The 22,129-nt window shown below is 41.8% G+C and overlaps 2 protein-coding genes across 8 annotated transcripts in view; both read right to left on the reverse strand.

The window, feature by feature from the left end:
- Nucleotides 1–611: 611 nt before the first annotated feature.
- Nucleotides 612–14,757, reverse strand: LOC132405304 (forkhead box protein I1-ema-like). 6 transcript variants are annotated; one of them, XM_059990001.1, is made up of 4 exons: nt 14,673–14,691; nt 8,548–8,645; nt 2,844–3,627; nt 612–2,165 (listed from the first exon to the last, which is right to left on the reverse strand). In XM_059990001.1, exons 3-4 carry the CDS (start codon nt 3,406–3,408, stop codon nt 1,648–1,650), a joined length of 1,083 nt encoding a protein of 360 aa, XP_059845984.1. In that variant the 5' UTR covers nt 3,409–3,627; nt 8,548–8,645; nt 14,673–14,691; the 3' UTR covers nt 612–1,647. The 6 variants fall into 6 exon arrangements, with proteins under 6 accessions (XP_059845984.1, XP_059845983.1, XP_059845982.1 ...); XM_059990000.1 differs by having other exon boundaries at nt 2,844–3,638; nt 14,673–14,684; XM_059989999.1 differs by lacking the exon at nt 14,673–14,691 and adding an exon at nt 11,038–14,277 and having other exon boundaries at nt 2,844–3,638.
- A 3,771-nt stretch (nt 14,758–18,528) lies between these two features.
- The window catches only part of LOC132405305 (sodium-dependent phosphate transport protein 2A-like), a 57,434-nt gene continuing 53,833 nt past the window's right edge, over nt 18,529–22,129 (reverse strand). Inside the window, exons 13-14 of one of the 2 annotated variants that reach the window (XM_059990006.1) lie at nt 20,689–20,837; nt 18,529–19,126 (exon numbers count right to left, since the gene is read on the reverse strand). In XM_059990006.1, coding sequence (XP_059845989.1) covers nt 20,721–20,837 — 117 coding nt within the window. In that variant the 3' untranslated portion in view covers nt 18,529–19,126; nt 20,689–20,720. The remainder of the gene's footprint in view (nt 19,127–20,688; nt 20,838–22,129) is intronic. The other variant, XM_059990007.1, reaches the window with a different exon arrangement.

The raw sequence follows: 22,129 nt of genomic DNA on the forward strand, positions 1-22,129 counted from the left end.
ATGAAAGGTGTTGTATTTTTAAAAAAGAACAAAACTAACTGTGGCTGCTGTATAATGTTTTAGGAGCTTGGCTCTGCAATATCTCATAGTCATGCAGTGTAATACCGAGGCTGACCCTATCCATGCTGACCCTTTTTGCCCATCTGTTCCAATCCCATTTGCCTGCGTTAGTACCTTCAATGTCTTGTATTTTTGAGTACTTGTCTTAATATCTCTTAAACCAAAGAATTGTATTGGATTCCACTACCTCCTCTGGCAGCACGTTCCAAGTAACTGTCCGTGACTATCTGAAAGCCTTTGGTGGAACATGACTGAAGGATGTTGGCTCCAAAACTCTCTGGTCTGGGAGTGCTTGACAGGACTGAGTGAACAGAGTGAACTGCACCTTTATCTTTGAAGTTTCAATTGGGGAAGTTAAAATGGAATATAACCATGAATCACACTTCAGTATAATTGAGCTGAGAGATCTTCATGCTGACAATAGGTGCCTGAAGCAAAACGTGTTCAATTTAAGGGAACAAAAATCTGATTTGCATAGAACTCACGAAAAAACTGATCTTAAAATCTCTCAATGTATTTTCTTCATAGTAACAAGCCCAAGAATGAAGTAATACCCTTTATAAAACATTTTATTGTAAGTTAGTTCCCTTTATCCTCTGAGGTAAAATTTTACAAAGCACAAAATTGGACATAAGAAAAAAATACAAATCACAAACTGCAATTAAGCATTTGTTGAAAATAGTGGACAATTAATATAAATTTGTAACAACTGAATGAAATTTAACAATCACACAAACTTAACACATTACTGAAAGCTTAAAACACTCACTGGAGCATTGCACCCCATCTACAATCAACCCATTTAAATAATCAAACAACATTAGAATTGAAATGCATATTTGCTGATAATTGTTGGATCTTTACCAGTTATCCTGTCTCCTGCCCTGATCACCCGTATTGTGTTATTACAAGTGCCTGCCACTCTTCTCATTCATTGTAAACCTGGGGGTTGATGATAAAACAATGAAGGTCATCACATCAAAGTCTGTTCCCAGTCCATTAATAAAGCCCAAACACATCAGAAACCAAATTTTATTTTATTCTTTCCATGTTTAGGAATGAAGAGGCTTAACTGGAGTATCCCTGCAGGTCCAGTTTTCTACAATATTTCCTACCCTGTATGACCATCCTTATTTACTGATGCAGCCTCATCAGGAATAGCAGAGAAAGCTGTTTCTCCCCAGGCAATTTACCTCTTCAATGCTAGAAAACTCAAGCCTATTTGAATGGCTATTTCTCTCTTATTGGTCTGATCGGTTTGAATCTTATGGGCACTATGAGGAACAGGTTTGGTAAGGGAAAATCAATTAAGACAGCAAAAACTGTCAACGTCAACAATTTGGGACTCATGCAAACTAAGTCAATCTCAACACTGGGTTCTGTGATGCTGTGCTTTATATCCATGTGCCCAGGCTTAGAAATTATTACTTTAATTCAACTGTTCTTCTTTTATGCTCAAGGCACTTGAACACAGTGCCCTTGAAATGTTTCCTCATAAATAAGCTGCATACATAGCATCAAATGGACTAGTGTGTTACAATTATTTATTATTTTACAGTTGATCCTTCATTCAGCAAATCTCCCTTTTCATGCCTCTGTCCCTTCTCTGGAGAACAGCAAACTGTTTGCATTGATACTGTTGTAGAAATGGTTGTTGAACTGGTTAAGCACGGAAGAATAGCCATAACGATTTGATGGCCCTGGATCGGACCATTCTGACACAGGCTGGCTCAGGATGTTACTGGAAGGTGAGTACGAGCTGAACCCCATCATGTTCTGTGACGTGTCATTGACCAATCCAAGAGAAGCCTGTCTCCCGCCTATAGGATTGTTATAGGTTGACATACTGGAAATGAAGTTGCTGAGGCAGGGAGTGGAGATTGAAGTTGGAGATTTCTTTTCAGGTGAGTTTCCTGTCCTTGTGGAGGGGATGTCCATGAGCCCTGGGCTTTGAGGTGGCTTTTGACTGCTGTCATCAGACTTTTCAGTGCTGATATTGCCTGCACTGGAGTTGGGATCTGATTTTCTTTTCCTCTTGCGCCGAAAGTTCCCGTTGTCGAACATTTTTTCACAGTTAGGATCCAATGTCCAGTAATTTCCTTTACCTGAAACAGTTCAGGGCAAGGAGAGGGAGAAAAGAAATAAAATCCCATGTGAGTATGACATCAGCTCATGAACAAATATGGCATCCAATACAACATTAGCACTCGGTCTCTTCTTGCCACGAAGACGTCCTGCATTAACATTCTCTTCTTTCCTTTTCCAGTGCTTCTAACCTCAAAGTTATTTGATTCAATCTATTGTAGTCAATGTTTTTCTAGTTTCTTAACTTCCTGCCAATGATCTCACTGTTCTGAAATTAAAATTCATCATAGTTTCCCATATTCACATCATTTTCCTTTTCTCCTCCAATTTATACTCTTCCAGAATCCGTACTCTTAGCCCTATCCATATTCTTCATTTGACTTCCTCCCCGACACTTCGATCTTGGGAGAATTAACTAGGTCATTTGACTAAAGTAAATGTCTGTGTGCAAGAGGGAGTCACCAGTACTGGTGAGCCATTATCAGGCACAGTCACAATCATGAAGGACCATTTAGATACATCCATCAATCAGCTTTTGTCCTACTTTCCCAGAAATCCTACCTTCCTTCAAATTAAATATCTATTTTAACCCCTGTCAATAAAATATGCTTAGAAATGAGGCATAATACACTAATGAACCTAAAGCTCTCCAGAGAGAAGAGCCCTTGAAACTAACTTAAAATGAAGTGGTGACATACCTGGATCATCTTCATCTCTGGGGACTTTCTTGAAACAGTCATTGAGGGAAAGGTTGTGTCTGATGGAGTTCTGCCACCCAGCTTTACTCTTGTTATAGAATGGGAAGTTGTCAGCCACGTACTGATAGATTTGACTCAGGGTCAGTCTCTTGTCTGGGGCACCATGGATTGCCATTGCGATCAGAGCTGAGTAAGAGTAAGGCGGTCTCACCAGTTTCAGAAGCTCTTCCTGATTAGGAATGGATAGCCACCCAAGGTCAGATCCTCCCAAACCAGTGTTGTTGGGTAGGAACTGTCTCGGCATCCCATAAGACTGGGGGATGAAAGGGCTGGCGTTCGATCCCGGCAGGTACGATGAAGAGTTCATGGATGGCCCGTTTAACCAGAGGTACGGGTTGGCACTTGAGCTGTAGTCATCAATGTCATAGTTAGATGGTCTCTGCGCATTCTGTTGATGGAAGAAGTTCTCACAGAAGATGTTCATCTCTGGAGGCTCTTGACCAATGCTGGGGAATTGGGGACTACAGCGAGGAGGTGACTGTGTCTGCAGGTCGAAGGAACTCATATTCAGTTCTGGCCTGTGAGGGTTTAATCAACTGGCTGGATCTCTTGTGGTAAGGACGTCGTCAAGGCAATTGCACCTTGCATCTCATACTTATACACCTGTGTTCTCAGGGTGTATGTTACAAGCTCCACCCCAGCTCAAATTGATTGGTGTGACATTACCAAGGCAAAATGTTGACGGATCAGATTTTCGGCATGCTTGCTTAGTTCAGAGCCCTGGCTGACACGTTGCTTAAGGTTGGAGGGGGCAGGGGAGGTGGATGGGGGCGAGAGAGAGAGTGTGAGAGAGAGAGAGTGTGTGTGAGAGAGAGAAAGCAAAAGAAATATAGAAAGGGAGGGAGAAAGAGGGAGAGAGAAAAAGGTGAGAGGGAGAGAGAAAGACACAGAGAGCAAGAGAGAGGGGAGAGAGTGAGGGAAAGGGAGAGGGGAGAGAGAGAGTGAGAGAGAAAGGGAGAGGGAAGAGAGAGAGTGAGAGAGAAAGGGAGGGAAAGAGAAATGGAGAGAGAGAGATGGAGAGGGAAGAGAGAGTGAGAGAGAAAGGGAGGGAAAGAGAGAAATGGAGAGAGAGAGAAAAAGAGAGAAGGGGAGAGAGAGATGGAGAGAGAAAGAAAGGGGGAGAGAGAGTAAAAGAGAAAGGGAGGTAGAGAGAGAGATGGAGACAGAGAGGGAAAGAGAAAGGGAGAGAGAGAGAGAGAGAGAGAGGGAGAGAGAAAGAGTAAGAGAGAGATTATTTATTTGCACTATCAACACAGGCACACTGCCTGAAGCATTCTGTAATCAAGAATTATCTGACTAAGTATTGAGCAAGGCACTCGAACCCGTTTAAAGAAACCCCATTCTGACAGAAAGAAGGTTTCCACTTGAAAAGGATTTGTTTTACTTGATTTTGCAAATTAGACTAGGCAACATTCTCCCTTGTTGACATGGGCTGGTATTTAAATTATTCATCTGAGCAAATATATTTCTCCCATGGTTTAGAAATTGTATTGCCTGGGTTAGTGAGAAAAGGTTTTGGATTGCACCACGACAGAAGGGAGAGTTTTAAGCATCAGCTCAGCAAAAACACAAACCAGGATTGTGTTAGTGTGCTCTTCTAGCTATATAAGGCTGGCTATATAGCACCATACTTTCACTTCGGATTGATTGCAATTTTAGTCATGACATATATTGAATGTAAGGTTAAAACTATCTACCGACACAAAGCAACCCCCAAACACAAACCTACATCATGTTCAACCCCACCACAGACTATAAATCCAGCCATCATTTCAACTGGCCTCAACATAGAATCAGCCAAAGCGTAAACACAGACCTGTGTGTCCCCTGAACTCCTCACGTCTTTATAAATACCCTTAATAATCTCCTCAATCTGTTTTTCCTAATCATGACTGTTTTTTCAACAATATGCACCCTGTTAAATGTTTCAGACACATAGTGTGAGCCCCTCAATAGTTTGTAGATAGGAAAAGGCAGGCAAAACTAGGCAAAGGGCAATGGAGAGTGGGAGACACGAGGGATGAAAGGCAACAGCATTTGGAAGAAAAGAAGACAGAATATGAGACAGTGGTACAGCTAGTGGAGCTTCTGCCTCATGATGCCAGTCACATGGGAGTAATCTGAGTGGAGTTTCCATGTTCTCTCTGTGGCTGCACGTTTTTCCCTTGGATGTTCGAGTTTGTAGTGAGTGTTAGAATCTGGGGGGAGCTGACAAAAGTGTATGTAAATGGGTGGTTGATGGTGTAGAATTAGTAGACAAAGGGTCTGAACCTGAGTGCATCTCTCTCTGACTCTATGATAAAATCAAGAGGGGCAGCTGTCAAACTCTAACCCTAAAGCAATTTAAGCAATGGACTGGTTATCACTAACCTTGTTTGCAGACTGTCTAATACTAACATTAACTCCAAGGCTGGCTAAAACAACAGATTAGCTTTAGCTGCAGAGTTCACAACCCAAACAGCAACGCTATCCGAAAGAATAGAACATGTTAAGGACTGAATTAGGTCACATCGCCAACATATATAATCCCTATCAAGTATTTATTCTGGGGTTGCCTTTCCCTTACTGTTTTCTCACAGTAGCCATACCTTCGCTACCCGTTGCTAATGTGGCCTCTACCACCATTGAGAAGTAGCCAGCCTGAAGTCTCAGGAATGAATGCTGTGAGCTGATCCCAAACAGCACCTAGACTACACAACTGGGGTCCCTGAACAGTGATCAATAATTTGACTTACTGGATGAGTCAGCAAATTAGAATGTATTAATATTTTTCAACTGTAATATTGGGAGGGTTTTAAACAATGCCTTAGAAGCAAGAGTAACATAAGCAATTGGAATGCACTAAATATGAAATACTTTTCAGTATAAAGTACTTTTATACCATATAAAATACAAAGCTAGCTAATTGCCACTTGCTGCAATGCTTTCAAATACTTAAAAATGATGAGAATAACAATTTGTCTCAAGAACTACTTACAGAAACATACATATGCATATACACTCAAAAACGCATGCTTGCACCTGTATATACTTGTGCATGCACGCACACACACACACACACACACACACACACGTGCCTTCTTATTTTGAGGGTATTAAGGGATGGGTAAGATGGATTTTGTGGTGTTTGTATTTTACCAACATGAGAGTTCACATAACTGATTTCAAATGACTGCTATGCTATCGGTCAGCTTTTTGCCTGCACAGGAGCTATTAAAGAATGCAGTGTCCGACTTCATTAACTCTGTTCCTGGCAGTAAGACAGATAAACATAATTTAAGAGACTTGTCAAAATGTAAAGAAATTATTCCTCTTCTGGTGTACCTGTTATAATATTGCTGAAGGCATTCTTACCCACCATAGCACTCTAGAAGGATGGATTCTGTGTTACACTTGAGACTCCTGAAAAGCTGACCCGCCAGTAAAGAATTTGCCCTTGGTCTGTGGTTGTGTAAAGGCTCTTACAAGCTCAGGATGTCGCACTGTGCTTCAAAAGTAACACTGAAGTGGTGCTAGAGTTGTACTGTTGGAAATGCAGCAGCAAGCATTTGTACTGAAAGATCCCCCATATGTTACTGCCCAGATCATTCATTTTAACCTTGGCACCAGGAAATCACCTCTCAGAACACTGTTGTGAGATGCTTAACTGATCCTGAGCAGTTGGACTAGCTCTGAATTTAACGACCTTTCTGGTAGCTGGTATCTCAAGTGTTCCGAGACAATGTTCCCCCTAAGCTGTGCTCATGTGTATGCTCACACATCTTTTGCTACAAGCGCACAGAGGAATTTAAACTGCACACAAAAGATTGTCATCCACTACCTCGTTGACATGCTAAGTATATTTCACGATCGTGCACAATCACATTTCCTTTTCTGGTTCCTGATGCAGACGGTGTTGACAACATGGAGTTTGCAATGATTTGTCAGCAAGTTTTAGAACTGCTTTATTTATACTGTTTTTATTGAAGAAATGGTTGATTAAGGATGTCAAATTCAAAAGAAGCAAAGGGTGTTAAGCACAAAAGAACTGCTAGTTCACTTAAAGTGGACTGGCTTAAAGAAACAGTAGAAACTGCTACACCAAAAGCTCATAAGGTTGGGGATGTGCAGCTACGAGAAATATTTATGTACAATACAGAAACTAATGTTTCCTGCAGGTATTGTTAAGATGCAAAAGTTGCTGGACACTTTGCAAGTGGGAAGAAATGGAGTGATATTTGGAAACTTGACTTTTTAAAGTGTGACTTAGCAAGCAAATCACATATGGATGGTGTACAAAAGCTCCAGCAAGAAAATCCTTCATTACCCACAGCAGGTCTGCTATATATGTTTTATGAGTGAGTAAATGAAGGAGAGCGTGAAAATGATCAAACCCAGTGGAGATCAAAGTTCCTGTTGACAGAGTTTTGCTAGCTGTTAAAATGATAACCTCTAGATATAAAAATTAGAGCACGCATGTTGTCACTGGGCAAAAAACTGCACAGCACAAGATTCTTCACACACTAGTCATTACAAACTAGAGGGAATATTGATAAACAGTGTGCAAGCAGTTGCAATAGAATTGTATTATGACTAGAGGCAGTGCAAATTTATTGAATCTCACATTAATTGAACTAAGACCCTGAATAAGTTCAAGTTTTAGATTGTTTGCAAGACTTACATGACTGAGAATTCCTGAGGATGCCAGAGTGGATTTGATACGGTGTTCATCCATATTCAGAAAATGCTGTCTGGATCTCCTCTCCCAAGGGCAGACGTGACACAGGAAGACAAGAGATTGGAGGCCATCTGCCACATTCTTCATGAAGATGGGGTGAAGTGGGAAGGACTGAGGAAGTACTGGACTGCAGGTGAATTGGGTTGAGGACGGGATCATTTGTGAGGGGAGACCCAGGTCATGATAGGGCATGTGACAGCTGAGCAGGTGTCACTCTCACTGAGTTCACCTTGACTGATCAGCACCCACTGCTGGAATAAGACCATTTTATCAAACCTTCCCACCCCCATTCTGCACTATGCACACGCCACCTAGCACACCTACTAACCGGCTCATCTTTGGGAAGTGGTAGGGTACCAAAGCAACTGGAGGAATATAGATAACATGGTCACAGGGAGAGCTCCACAGCACCAAAAGTCAGAATTCAAGTTCAAGTTTCATTGTCATTCAACCATACATGAATGCCCATGAATGCAACCAAACAAAACAACCTTACCCCAGGGCAAAGATCCAAACCACAATACCAACAGACACACACAGCACAAGGCACATATAGCTCATAGAAGATAGCAAGCACATATAAGATATAAATCAAATACAGTTACACAAAAAAATATAGTCCAAGACAGTGAAAGTTGCAGTGGTCTGCAGTCGGACACAATTTGGCTTATCTTCTGCTGGGTGAACACAGGGGGCAGCACTGATTGCAGCTTGGATGCCACACCATATCACCCCAAGCGGTTTAGTGGAGCACATTGGCTCCAACACCTCTCTTTCCCGGGTGACTGTAAATAGGCATGCGGTTCCACCACCAATCTGCCCTGCTGTCCGCCCGTAGATCAGTGAATCAGCCTTGCAGCATTCCATATTAACAATATTCAACAGGGTCTTGCGATCACAAGAAAAGTGACTAAGATGACCACTCACTGTTAGTCTGCACACTGTCTTTGCACCGACTCCGGCACCTTCTGTTTCTTCTCCAATGAGTAGCTGGCTGATAGGGTAGACCTGCAGTACCTTAAGTTCTTAACGTCCAGCAGGATCATGCAATGGTAAAAAATACAATTAAAAAAGATAGTAACTTTGGTTGACCGCATCGAAGCTGTTGTGACTCATCACTGTCATCTTACTGGAAGAATTGAACCTGGACCATTAGAATAATAAGGCTGCAACTCCATTAGCTGACGTTAGATGAAAATTTTTGCAGAAAGACAAGAGGTAGGTAAGCTTTACCTGCTAACAAGCTTCCCAGGTTGGCGCAATGAGAGACAAATGACGTTGCCAGGGAAGACCCTAATGACAAATGCCCTTCAGGGTCAGCCAGTCAGGTGCGGGAATGGAACCACATGACCTCCAGTTATGTGAGGGAACCACTTGGGTTTTTGCATTATCTGACAGGTTCATTGCAATTTTTGCTGCTGAAAACTTTTCATTCCTAATATTATTTTAAAAGGAATTCAAGTCTGCAAACAACTAGAGGGGCAATTCATATCATTAAGTTTATTGCAAGATTGAACAACATTGAGGAACAAAAATATTTATGTGCTTGGGAGATTATTTGCACCAATCTGCTAAATCTCATGATAATTAGCCTTTCCGTGAGATTAGAATAATAACTCGGTGAATTTGCATAATTCAGAAAACTTGACTGTAAATTTCCTGATTTGAATAGTGCTTGATTTGACCTTGATGTATATATATGACCTCTAATTTGCAGAGGAATTTGGGTAAGATCATTGTGTTCTTTTCTGGAAACAATGCTACTAACCTGGGACATTGCCAAGGAGTTAAGATTCCTACTTTCACCTGTAGCCAATCTGAGATGGGTAATAACTGCCACCCTTGTCAGCAATGCCCGCAATCTGAAACTTAATTAAAAATGCTTTGATGTCCAGCAACCATCTTGCCTGATTGAGGATGGATTTCAGTGATCAAGAACGCACTGGATGTTGACTGAAGTCACCAGTGCTCTTGGCCCTTGGTCCTTCCCCTCAGCCATCTTTCAACACAATTCTTTGCGGCATGAGCAGGCAGCACATTAAGTGACAGCTAGTTTTCTTCTGTTAGTCACCTATTTTACAGCTCTTAATCCTCTCAATCCTAATCTGTTCAGAGTTCCCTCTTGCCCCACCACTCGGCCACTGTTTCCTTTTGCAGTTAGTGATATGCAATTGCCCTTCTGTCCATGTCAATATTGATTATTAAGTATCAAATTGACTTTATTACTTACATCTTTCATATACAAAGAGTAAAATCTTTACATTACCATTCAAATATACAATGTGCAATTATAGCAATTTCTAATAAATATTATGTACAACAGGATAGTCGATATAACATAGAAATACAATTGTGTCATCATGAATTAATCAGTCTGATGGCCTAGTGGAAGAAGCTGTCCTGGAGCCTGTTGGTCCTGGCTTTTATCCTGCGATACCGTTTCCCGGATGGTAGCAGTTGGAACAGTTTGTGGTTGGGGTGACTTGAGTCTCCGATGATCCTTTCTACACACCTGTCTTTGTAAATGTCCTGAATAGTGGGAAGTTCACATGTACAGATGCGCTGGGCTGTCCGCACCACCCTCTGCCGAGTCCTGTGATTGAAGGAAGTATAGTTCCCATACCAGGCAGTGATGCAGCCAGTCAGGATGCTCTCAATTGTGCCCCTGTAGAAAGTTCTTAGAATCTGGGGGTGGGGGGAGGGTGCCCATACCAAATTTCTTCAACTGTCTGAGGTGAACGAGGTGCTGTTGTGCCTTTTTCACCACACAACTGATGTGTACAGACCACATGAGATCCTCGGTGATGTTTATGCTGAGGAACTTAAACATGTTCACCCTCTCAACCCCAGATCGATTGATGTCGATAGGGGTTAGCCCGTCTCCATTCTTCCTGTAGTCCACTACCAGCTCCTATATTTTTGTGACATTGAGGGAGAGGTTGTTTTCTTGACACCACTGTGTCAGGGTGATGACTTCTTCCCTGTAGGCTGCCTCATTATTACTTGAGGTTAGGCCAATCAGTGTAGAGTCGTCAACAAATTTAATTAGCAGATTGGAGCTGTGGGTGGTGACACAGTCATGGGTATACAGAGAATCTATCCATCCTTACTCCATTAACCAACTCTTCTATGCCTTGGAGATTCAAGTGCTCATCCAGTTGCTTCTTGAGTCTGAAAGACTTTGCTTCCACCCTCCTTTCAGAGAAATCCAGAGTATAGCTGGCTGCCAGCTTCCCCTTGTTTTGCACACCTCATCCTAGTTGATTTACCTATTTTTGGAGTGGTCACCCAGGAAACAGGATGGAGAGGCCATTTGCCTCTACAGTACTGCCCTCTCACCGTCAGAAGGGGGATGCAATGGAAATTTTTTTGGAATTCTTCGGTGATAGATCTCCTTACCCAAAACATTCGTGTTACCTGAGAAGGCTGGCAAATACACGTTCTCATTTCAGCAGCGAGCCGATCAATTCCCAAATCCTGTGTGATGAACTGCCCTCTAGTGGCTGTTCTCTGCCACTACAGACTTTACCACATCTACAAACATTTAGGCATAATGGTTATGCAAGCACTGAAGTAAGCTCTCCTGCCCAGTTTGCATGTGCTGACCATTAAAATCTCATTCACACTCATCCCATTTACCCTTCCCACATTCTTATCAACTCCCCCAGATTTCACCACTCACCCACATGCTAGGGGTAATTTACAAAGCCCAATTAACATACCAGCCTGTGACTGTTTTGGACTTGGGGTGAGTGGGGGTGGGGGGGGGGGGGGGGTACAGGAACACCTGGAGGCAACCTGCTCTGAAGTTACTGAGAGAATGTGCAAACTGCCCACAGACAAGTTAGGATTGCACCTGGGTAATTGGAGTTGTGCAGAAGCAGCACTACCCACTCTGCACCACTTCCGTAAGTCTCATGTCTGTTTGGCATTTCTGGTTTTATGTTTCAGAATGCTCGATGGGAAAGTAGTGCGTATCAGCAGACAGCTCGCAGGGTCTGAAATAAAGATATGTTGTGAGCATGCAGATTTGGGGCTCCACACTCAAGCTGGCTTTGAACTGAGCAACAAGATTGTACACCCACAGTCAAAGTCCAAAGGACTTCTGGCCACAATGTCCCTCACAGTATCATCCCTACTTATCCCTTACACCACCTGCTGACTCTGAAGTGTCCCAATCCCCTGAACCAAGTCCCATGAACAATAGGACCATCAGAGGCTATTCGGCCCGACTGGCTCTGTCAATGCTAGCTTTTCATACCAACTTCTCCTGATCCACTTCCCAGGTGGAATCCAAACTGACTGATACCAATAAAAATTGGAACACAACCCTATCAGTTACATAAATTCTGCAAATATCAGTAAAATTATTTAATGTAACCTCGCACATTGTGTAGAATTGGATTGGATCACAGCGGACTATGGAGGGGGTGGTGGTTTACCTAATACTTGCCTCCCAACTCCCCCTCATTATGAAACAGAAGGTGGAATTGCTATTACTCTTGCTCATTTATGATTGTCAAATGTACCAGGGTACAGTGAAAAGCTTGGTTTTCATGCCATCCATACAGATCATTTCATACATACATCAAGTGTATATTCAAAGTACATTGATTATTCAAGGTACATGTACCATGAGGTCAGACTGAAAAACTAACACCTCAGTAAGTTGGAGTAAGGATGTAATGTTGGTTCATAAACCTACAAATTGGACTAAATTCTTTTGGAAAATAATGCTTTAGGATAATACAAAGGCCATGTAGTGAAAGTAGATAGCTCTGAAAGGAATTGATGACTTTGGACCCATTATTCCCAGCACTGTTCTCCCATTGGATTTCCCTTGCCCATGTCTGCGTCTGTTGGAAACTAATAGAATCATAGAGCCACAGAAAAGTACAACACAGAAACAGGCTCTTTGGCCCATCCAGAATGCTGAACCATTTAAGCTGCACAGTTCCATTGACCCGCACCCGGAATATAGCCCTTATAGCCCTTTATGTACTTATCCAAACTTCTCCTAAATGTTGACATCAAGATCACCTGCACCACAGGTGCTGGTAGCTCATTCCACACTCTCACAAGCCTCTGAGTGAAGAAGTTTCCCCTCATATTCCCCTTTAACTTTTCGCCTTTCACCCTTAACACTTAACCTCTAATTGTAGTTTCACACAACCTCAATGGAAAAAAACCTCTTTGTATTTACCCTATCTATACTCCTCTTGATTTTGTACATCCCTTTCATGTCTCCCCTCAATCTTCTTAGTCTTCTAAGTCTAAAGTCCTAACCAATTCAATCCAAACTATCATCCAGATCATTGATATTGATAACAACCAACAACAGACCCAACAATGATCCCTGTGGCACACCATTAGTCACAGGCCTCCAGACATAGAGACAAACCTCTACTACCACTCTCTGACTTCTCCAACAAAGCCAATGTCTAATCCAATTTATTACCTCATCTTGAATTTCAAGTGACTGAACCTTCTTGACCAGCCTCCCATGGGGGACCTCGTTAAGTTCTTTGCTAAAGTCCATGCAGACAACATCCACAGCCTTGCCTTCATCAACTTTCCTGTGAACTTCCTCAAGAAACTCTATGAGACTAGTTAGACACGACATACTACACAAAAAGAAAGGTCTCAGCCCAAACCATTTTCCATAGATCAAACACGAGGAAATCTGCAGATGCTGGAAATTCAAGCAACACACACAGAATGCTGGTGGAACACAGCAGGCCAGGCAGCATCTATAGGGAGATCTATAGATCTATAGGAGCACTGTCGACGTTTTGGGCCGAGACCCTTCATCAGGACTAACTGAAAGAAAAGATAGTAAGAGATTTTAAAGTAGATATTGCCTGGCTTGCTGAGTTCCTCCAGCATTTTGTGCGCATTACACAAAAAGACATGCTTTCTATCCCCAATCAGTCCATGTCTATCCAAATATTTATATATCTCGTCCCTTAGAATACCTTCCAGTAACTTTTCCACTATTAATTTCAGGCACACCAACCTAAAATTTCCTATCTTATTTTTAATGTCTTTCTTTAACAACGGAATAACATTCACTTCTTCCAATCCTCCAGTACCCCACCTGTCACTAATCTTGATCTAAATATCTCTGCTAAGGCCCTGGTAATTTCTGCACTTGCCTCCCACAGGTTCTGAGGGAACTCCTTGTGAGAATTTCTGTAGAATTCCTGATGATTTTCCTTCACTTTGTCTGCCAGCGAAACCTCATACCTTTGTGTCTTCTATTAGCCCTCCTGATTTCTTTGTTCTCTTGCATTTCTTATACTCCGTAAGTATCTAAATTGTTATACCACTCCTCCTCCTTCAAACCCTTCTGCGTGTGAAGCAATGAAACCTGGAATACTGTGATGCCAGTCCTGCCCCTCCTGCAACCAAGTCTCACTAATTGCTACAGTGTCATTCAATGAGTTGATCCATGCCCCGGGGTGTCCTGACTTTCCTACAATATTTCTTGCATTAAAAACATTCAGCTTGGATTATTAGTCACATCATGCTCAACCCTTTGAGTCCTGACTTTGTCTGAGGTCTTAACAACACCTGTCTCCACACCCCATCCACTATCTGTTCTGATACTCTGGTTCCTATCCCCTTACAACTCTAGGTTAATCCATCCCTCATCCCCCATGCAGCACTAGAAAACCTTTCCACTAGGATATTAAACCCCCTCCAGTTCAGGTGCTTACAGATGCAAATAAAGAGGTTTTGAGTGGTGGGAGGGCAATGACTGATCTGAAAAGCCTGATGAAGCCGCTCCTAAAAAAAACTCCCATGAAAGATGTGGCAGCCATTGAATTCTCACCTTCAAAATGGCCGCCAATCAAAATTATCAAAGTTTTCGAAATGTTTCTCAATTTCAGAAATTTAAAGATACTAAACAAGACCTTTCTCACTATAAAATGGTTTAAAAGCAAGAAGAAATAGCTCTAATGAAAAATGGAACAACTAAAAGCATTAAACAAACACAAATTTTTATATTGTGACTGTTGGAATTTCACAGAGAGTTTCTCCTCACTTACTCAGGGCAGTGCATTTGATAAGTGGATGGAAGAAGCTGTCAGAAGATTGAAGGTTTTCACATTGATACGGAGTTTCGTGAAATCTGGATTTCTGTCTCATCTTCCAGCAGATGCTGTGGTGTGGGTTATACACCAGATGGCAGCACTGTGCAGGCTTCATTCTCACTGTCCCTTCTGTAACCAAGTTTTGAAAAACAGTAAATTAACTTCTGTTTTGAACACCGCTCTTTATCGCCAGCTCCTTAACACTATTCAAAGCATTTAAACCAAGTTGATCACTTCAGCTTGTCTTTCTATGGAGAGTGAGCATATTTGTTGCCACACAATTCCAGTGACCTGTTGAGCTGAATATGCGAAGTTTGTTTGTTCTTCCTGAGGCTGTATTTGCTTCCGGTTCCCTCCCACATTCCAAAAATATGAGCATGAGAAAATCTCCAGATGCTGGAAGACCAAAGCAACACACGCTGGAGGCACTCAGCAGGTCAGGCAGGATCTGCGGAAAAGAGTGAAAAAAATCACGTTTTGGGCCAAGGCCGTTCACCAGGACTGAAATATGAGGTTTGGTAGGCTGTTTGTATGCAGGTGAGTGGCCGGTTCTGGGAGAGTTGATGGAAATGTGGGTAAAACGATTTGTGATTACTGTAGGTTTAGTATCACCGGGTTCTTGATGGTCAACATGGGACTGATGGGATGAAGGACCTGTTTCCTTGCTATGACTCTTTGATTCTATAGTCTTCCCTTGGAATGGGAATTCAACAGCTGATCTCACATTAATTACATTACATCATAGCTCAAATGTCAATCGCAGATTCTCCTACAATCATACAAATACATTTTTAAATAGGCAATAATAATACACAGTTGGTGATAAGTTATAGGCTGGAACTTCATATCTAATCTTTGTATACTAGAATAGGTGAAGCAACTGAAACTGCACTGGGACCATGAAATGTTCGTTGGCTATGAAAGGAAATTAATATACTATCACGCCACATGGATTAATTAACTGAGCAGTTCCATACCAACCCCTCTCACTCAGAGACTTCAGAGTGAGTTGGGGTGAGAAATGCAAAATGTAACACATTGGATTAGCAGGGAAGCACTTTGTGGAGACAGTGTGGAGAGAACTTTACTGTGTGCTTGGCTTGTCTGCCCTTTGCATGGCCAATGTAGAAGGATGTTCTTTTTTGAATTAACTTCTGCAACACTTACTCTGGAAGTGTCTGATGGAACAGGACCTACACTCTGACAGTGCAGTATGTTCTCAAGACAGGCCAGCCCTGGGTCATGAACACCATGCTTACGCACACTCTTACATATGAATGAGCTCTCACAATAATAATGTTAAGTTTCAAAGTCCAATATACATAGAGTATTTCATTCCTACAAATGGCAGAACTAATTTCCATTTTCTCTCCTTGCTTGGCAATTATTCTTCCTTATCATTCTTAAATGTTTTGGATGCCAATCAGTACAATTCCATGGAAGTATGCTTATTAACAAATGACTTTTGCGTATGAACAGATTTAACTTATGAATGTTTGTAAAAGTGGAACCTGTTTGCATCCCATGGACAGACTGTACCATATGATAGTATTGGTGATGAATACTTGTTCAAGTGTCAGATTCAGATTTATTTATCATATGTACATGTTGGTGTACAGTGAAATACATCAGTTGTGTTAACAGCCAACACACCTAAGGATGTGATGGGGACAGCCTAGAAATGTGGCCACATATTCTGGTGCCAACATAGCATGTCCACAATGCTTAGCAGAACAACAATAGCAAAATCAGCACCTTTCCTCATCCCCTCCCACCGGCCCAAACACATGGATTGTCATCCAAGCCCAGGGCAGACCTCCAGTCTCCAGCTTCAGCCATCTGGCTTCAAGCTTCAATCTTTAGTATAGACCTCTAGGCTATTGAGGCTCACCCTGAACTCCAACCTCACCGACTGACTGGCCCTCTTGCCTCCTGCTTCAACACGTATCTGATCCTGGGACCCGTCGACTTTTGGCACCCCGACCTCCGTGAATGCCTTTCATCACTTTCGTCATTGCTGGCCTTTGAGCACACAGTGTTTCCACAGTACGATTAACCTCACAAGCATCTTATTGGAGATAAAACAAATGTTACGCTACAACTGATGCACAAAACTTGGATACTCTGAGGGATGGTAATCGTCTTTCCATTTGAATAATATCATATACTGAGGGACCCATTCTGGCACTGAGCCTAGTATTAAAATAAATCTTACCAAACTTCAGGAATTCAACAAGCAGAATACTTCCTTTTGACAGTATACTTGACCTGGTCCCAAAGTGGACAATCAGAAAATAACATTGAATAGCATAGAACTGCATCATACAAGTAGAAATTATTGTTATTAAAATAAGCGTGGAAATGAGAGGAGACCTGATAGAATTTTATAAAATTATGAGATGTAAATAGATTTGATTTTATTCAGAGATATAGTACAGTAATAGGACCTTCCAGCCCAATGACCCACACCACCCAATGACATCTATGTAACCAATTAAAGCCTCCAACGGATACGCCTATGAGGAAACCAGATCACCCAGAGGAAAGCCAAGTGGTCATGAGGAGAATGTGCAAGCTCCTCACAAACATCATCAGGAATTAACCCAGGTCACTGGCATTGTAACTGTATCACGTTAGCCACCACATTACCATTTTGCCACAATGTTCATTGTAGATGGTTGGAATATTTTTCCCAACATGGAACTGTCAAGTACTAGAGCAGAAAGTTTAAAGTGATCTGTAGGGTAAGGTTTTTAAAAACACAGAGCACGATAGATGTCTGTATTGGGCTGCAAAGGGATATAATCGTGAGGCTATTAGATAGACACATGAATATTCAGGAAATGGAGAGATATGGATCCTGTAGAGGGATTTAGACAGATTGGGATTAATTGAAAAGAAGTGGTAGATGATATGCAGTGAAAGGAAGTGTATGGTCATGCATTTTGGCAGAAGGAATGAAGGCATGGACGATTTTCTAAACTGGGAGTAAAACTAAGGAATCAGTGGTACAATGGGACTTGAAAGTCCTAGTGCAGGTTTCCTTAAATGTTAACTTGCAGGTTCAGTCAGTAGTAAGGAAAGCAAATGCAATGTTAGCATTCCTTTTGAGAGGGCTAGAGTATAAAAGCAAGGATGTTATGTTGAGGCTTTGGTCAGACCACACTTGGAGTATTGTAAGCAATTTTGGGTCCCTTATCTAAGAAAAATGTGCTGGCACTGGCGAGGGTTCAGGAAATGTTCATAAGAATGATCCCAGGAATGAAAGAGTTAACAGATGAAGAGCTTTTGATGATTCTGAGCACTTACTCACTGGAATTTCATTGAAATTTATCGATTATTGAAAGGTCCAGATGGAGTGGACATGAAGAGGATGTTTCATGTAGTTGTGAGTCTTGAACGTGAGGGCACAGTCTCTGAATACATGGACATTCCTTTAGAACAAAGATGAGGAGGAATTTCTTTAGTCAGAAGGTGGCAAACCTGTGCGATTCATGGCCGTGGGTGGCTGAGGATTCCAAGTCTTTGGGTATATTTAACATGAAGGTTGATAGGTTCTTGATTAATAAGGGCATCAAAGGTTACAGAGAAAGGAAGGAAAATCAAATTGAGAGGCATAATAAATCAGCCATGGTGGAATGGCAGAGCAGTCCGGATGAGCTGTAATGCCCTAAGGTCTTATAGGGTCTAATTTGGCAGCTCTGAGTCATGCCTGTTTGGGAATGTGTGCGTCTAGTTGATCTGTGAAACAGGATGAGGTGTATATGGTGTTTAGGTGGCATTGAGAACATAGTCCAGTAGAAGAAGGGAGGCAAGTCAATCAAATCGATTTTATTGTCACCTGAGAAGTACAGCAAGGCACAGGTACAATGAAAAACTTGTTCGTAGTAGCATTGGAGACAACTAGACTCAAACAACACACAGACATAAATAATATCAAATCAGAATAAACTCAGAATCAGATTTATCATCATAGACGTACGATGAATGTGCTGTTTTGAGGCAGCAGTAGAGTGCAATACATAAAAATTACATCAGTTACAATAAGAAATAAATAGTGCAAAAGTACAAGATAGTGAAGTAAAAGACTGCATACAAGACAATAATACAACAAACACAATGTGAAACAAGTCAGTGTTTCTGGGTTCTTTGTTGTTGGGGACTTGCTGAACCTTCCTAAACTGACATTGGTGCCCTTTAACACAAGAGATTTTGCAGATGCTGGAAATCTTGAGCAACACACACAAAATACCTGAGGAACTCAGTAGGTCAGGAAGAATCTCTGGAGGGGAATAAACAGCTGATGATCTGCCAGCTGCAGAGTTAAGGTACTTCAGGATGTCCTTTGTCTTTCATCTTCACCAGTACCTATACCATTTGGAATAGTCAGTGGCTGTTGTATATAGTCTCTGCAATGGATTTCCAAAGTTGAATGGTAAATATAAACCTTAGTATGAACAATGTCATCCCTGTTTTACTAGGGATGAGAAGCATTCAGACAGTATTTGAGTACATCATTGGTGCAACTTAATCACTTAAGTGCAAAACTTAGACATATTTTTGTCCAATTGATGCACCATCAATAACTCTCTGAGACTTGAGGCGAGATATAGGCTTTTATTGACTGGAAGAAAGAACAATCAGCAATTGACCACCATACCACATCCTGGAGACTGAGGGCAGGGCTCAGGCCCCAATCGCCTTTATAATGGGGTCTGTGGGAGGACCCACGGTTAGTGGGAGGAGCCACAGGAGCAGTCAGCCGGGGGGGGGGGGGGGCGTGTCAAGACAGGTATATGTAGTTCACCACACCAATACCAGGATCTAAAAGTGGAGTTTTGAAGTTCTTTCAAGCACAACGTATCCACCAACAAAGTTGATTAAAATCAGAATGCTTAATCATTCACTTCATAGTTGTTCGTGAACTCCATGCATTGAACTGAATCACCCAACATAACATATGCCTTCATAACAGCCTTATCAAAATCCCTTGCTATCTCTGACTTCCACCCACACTGACTGAGTTGAGAATCCCACCACAAAGTCTTTTCTTTCTGCAGCTGTAATATTATCCATGATTAGCAATGTCACTCTCCACCTCTTTTATCTTCTTCCCTGACCCTTTTGAAACATCTAAACCCCAGAAATCCAGCAGCCTCATTGACTTGAATGGAAAGGTACATGGATAGCAGGGGTATGGAGGGCTGTGGTGCTGAAGCAGGTTAATGGAACTAAGCAGTTTGAATGGTTTTTGGCATGGATTAGATGAGCCAAAGGACCTGTTTCTGTGCTGTACTTCTCTATGATTCAATAACTCTGTAATTCTAGGTGAGAGGGTACTGATCACAAAACTATATATGTAGCTTTTGGGTGCTCATTGGGAAGGTCCTTATCAAGAGCTGCTGACTATCAATTCAGCAGTAAAAGTTGAAGACAAGAGTACACATGTTAGCCACTGCAAATGGGCTAATGTGGTGCCCGACAAAGACAGAAAACGCGGAGGTTAATGTGCTAGCGATCTCTGACTCAATGCCTATGATGCTAGGCTACAGTTTGCAAATCATAACTGGCCAGAAGATGTCAAACAAAGTTATGAACTAATGGTCATGAAGTTTATAGTGATGCTGCAGAAAATAACATCAGAAATTATTGCAACACATATGACTGCTGTCCAAAATCATATGGCATTAGATCTTGTCTAAGCAGTTAAAGAGCAGCATGTGCAGTTGCAGGCAAGGAGTGCTGTGCTTTACATACCTGAGAGTCTGAAGACATAATTGATTTATCTGATCCAAATCATAAAGATACAGCTAAAATATATCTACCTGATGGATGGGATGTCTTTAATTGAATCAAATCAAAGAGGGAAGGTAGGGTTACTTGATATTCTGAATCATAACATTTGTCCTTATCATAATTTACATCTGAATTATTTCAAAGTAAATTTGTTATAAAAGTACATATACATCACCATATACACCATTTCTTGCAGGCATATGCAGTCTAAGGCCGCTGGTGGTCAGGGTCAACCATGTTGTCTAGATGCTTAAGCCAGGGCAGTACAATATGGAGAGCAAGCAGTTGTCCATGTAGTAAGCTTCCCCGCTCCATGTATCTGATCTGATGAACCCAAAGGAACAGCAGAAACCAACACAGCTTTGTAAGAGTTGCCAATTAGCTTTGAACTTAACCTAGCACTGCCTGAGGGACTCCAGCTCCGGATTTTTCCCTGGAGTTTACTCCTGAAGCCTTCCCCAGGCATAGGTATAACCTCAAGGTGGCAGAGGTTTGAAATCAGAGTTTTCCTTCTCCTAGATGAGCATGGCTGACAAGCCCATCTGCCTGAAGTATACACAGGAAATCCAAGAAGTACAATAGAATGAAAGTTCATGAAAGATGGTGAAAGACCATGAACGACCATACCCAACAAGACGGACAAATAACCAAAATGCAGAAGACTACAACAGTACAAATGCAAACAAAAACCAAAATAATAATAAATAAGTTTCGAGAACATGAGATGAAGAGTCCTTGGAAGTTTTGTTGTGGGGCAAGTGACTTTAAGTGGTTACCACTTTGGTTCAAGAGCAAAATGATTGAGGTGTAATAAGTGTTCCTAAATCTGGTGGTATGAATACTGAAACTCCTGTACCTGCTTCCTGATGGCAATTGTGAGAAGAGAGCATGGCCTGAGTCATGGGGTTCCCTGATGATGGATGCCACTTTGCTTTATCAGTGTTTCATGTAAATCTGCTCAATGTTGAAGGGGGCTTTACCCTTGATGGACTGGGCTGTATCCATTATTTTTGCAGGATTTTCTATTCAAGGGTATTCTTGTTCCTATTCCTGGCTGTGATGCAGCCAGTCAATATACTCTCCACTACATATCTATAGAAGTTCACTAAAGATTTAGATGTCATGTTGAATCTTGGCAAACTCCTGAGGAAGTAGAAGTGCTGTGCTTTCTTTGTAATTGCACTTACATGCTCCAATATAACAACACTAAGGAATTCAAACTGTATTGGCTAACCTTTCTCCAGCTCTGATCTCCCAGTGAGGACTGGCTCATGGACCTCTGAAAGACAGTGAAATCAATAATCTGCTCTTTGGTCTTGTTGGCATTGAGTGAGAAGTTGTTGTTAGGGCACCACTCAGCCAGATTTTCAGTCTCCCTCCTATATGTTCATTCATCACCACCTTCCGCTTTGGCCAACTGCGGTGCTGGCATTAGCAAACTTAAATATAGCATTGGAGCTGTGCTTGGCTTCACAGGTATAAAGAGAGTAGAGTGGGGGGTAGCCCACAACCTTGGGATGCACCTGTGCTGATGGAGATCATGGAGAAAATTCTGATACTAATCTGAACTTTTATAAGGAGCATCATTAACTGAACTACTGAAACCATATGAGTGT

This window comes from Hypanus sabinus, chromosome 15 (assembly GCF_030144855.1).
Source record: "Hypanus sabinus isolate sHypSab1 chromosome 15, sHypSab1.hap1, whole genome shotgun sequence".
In the NCBI taxonomy this organism is placed as follows: Eukaryota; Metazoa; Chordata; class Chondrichthyes; order Myliobatiformes; family Dasyatidae; genus Hypanus; species Hypanus sabinus.

Coding starts and splice junctions, on each gene's coding strand:
- LOC132405304 (XM_059990001.1), bottom strand. CDS start 3,408: ATGAGTTCCTTCGACCTGCAGACACAGTCACCTCCTCGCTGTAGTCCC. Junction 2,166..2,843: donor CAGAGATGAAGATGATCCAG/GTATGTCACCAC, acceptor GAACTGTTTCAG/GTAAAGGAAATTACTGGACA.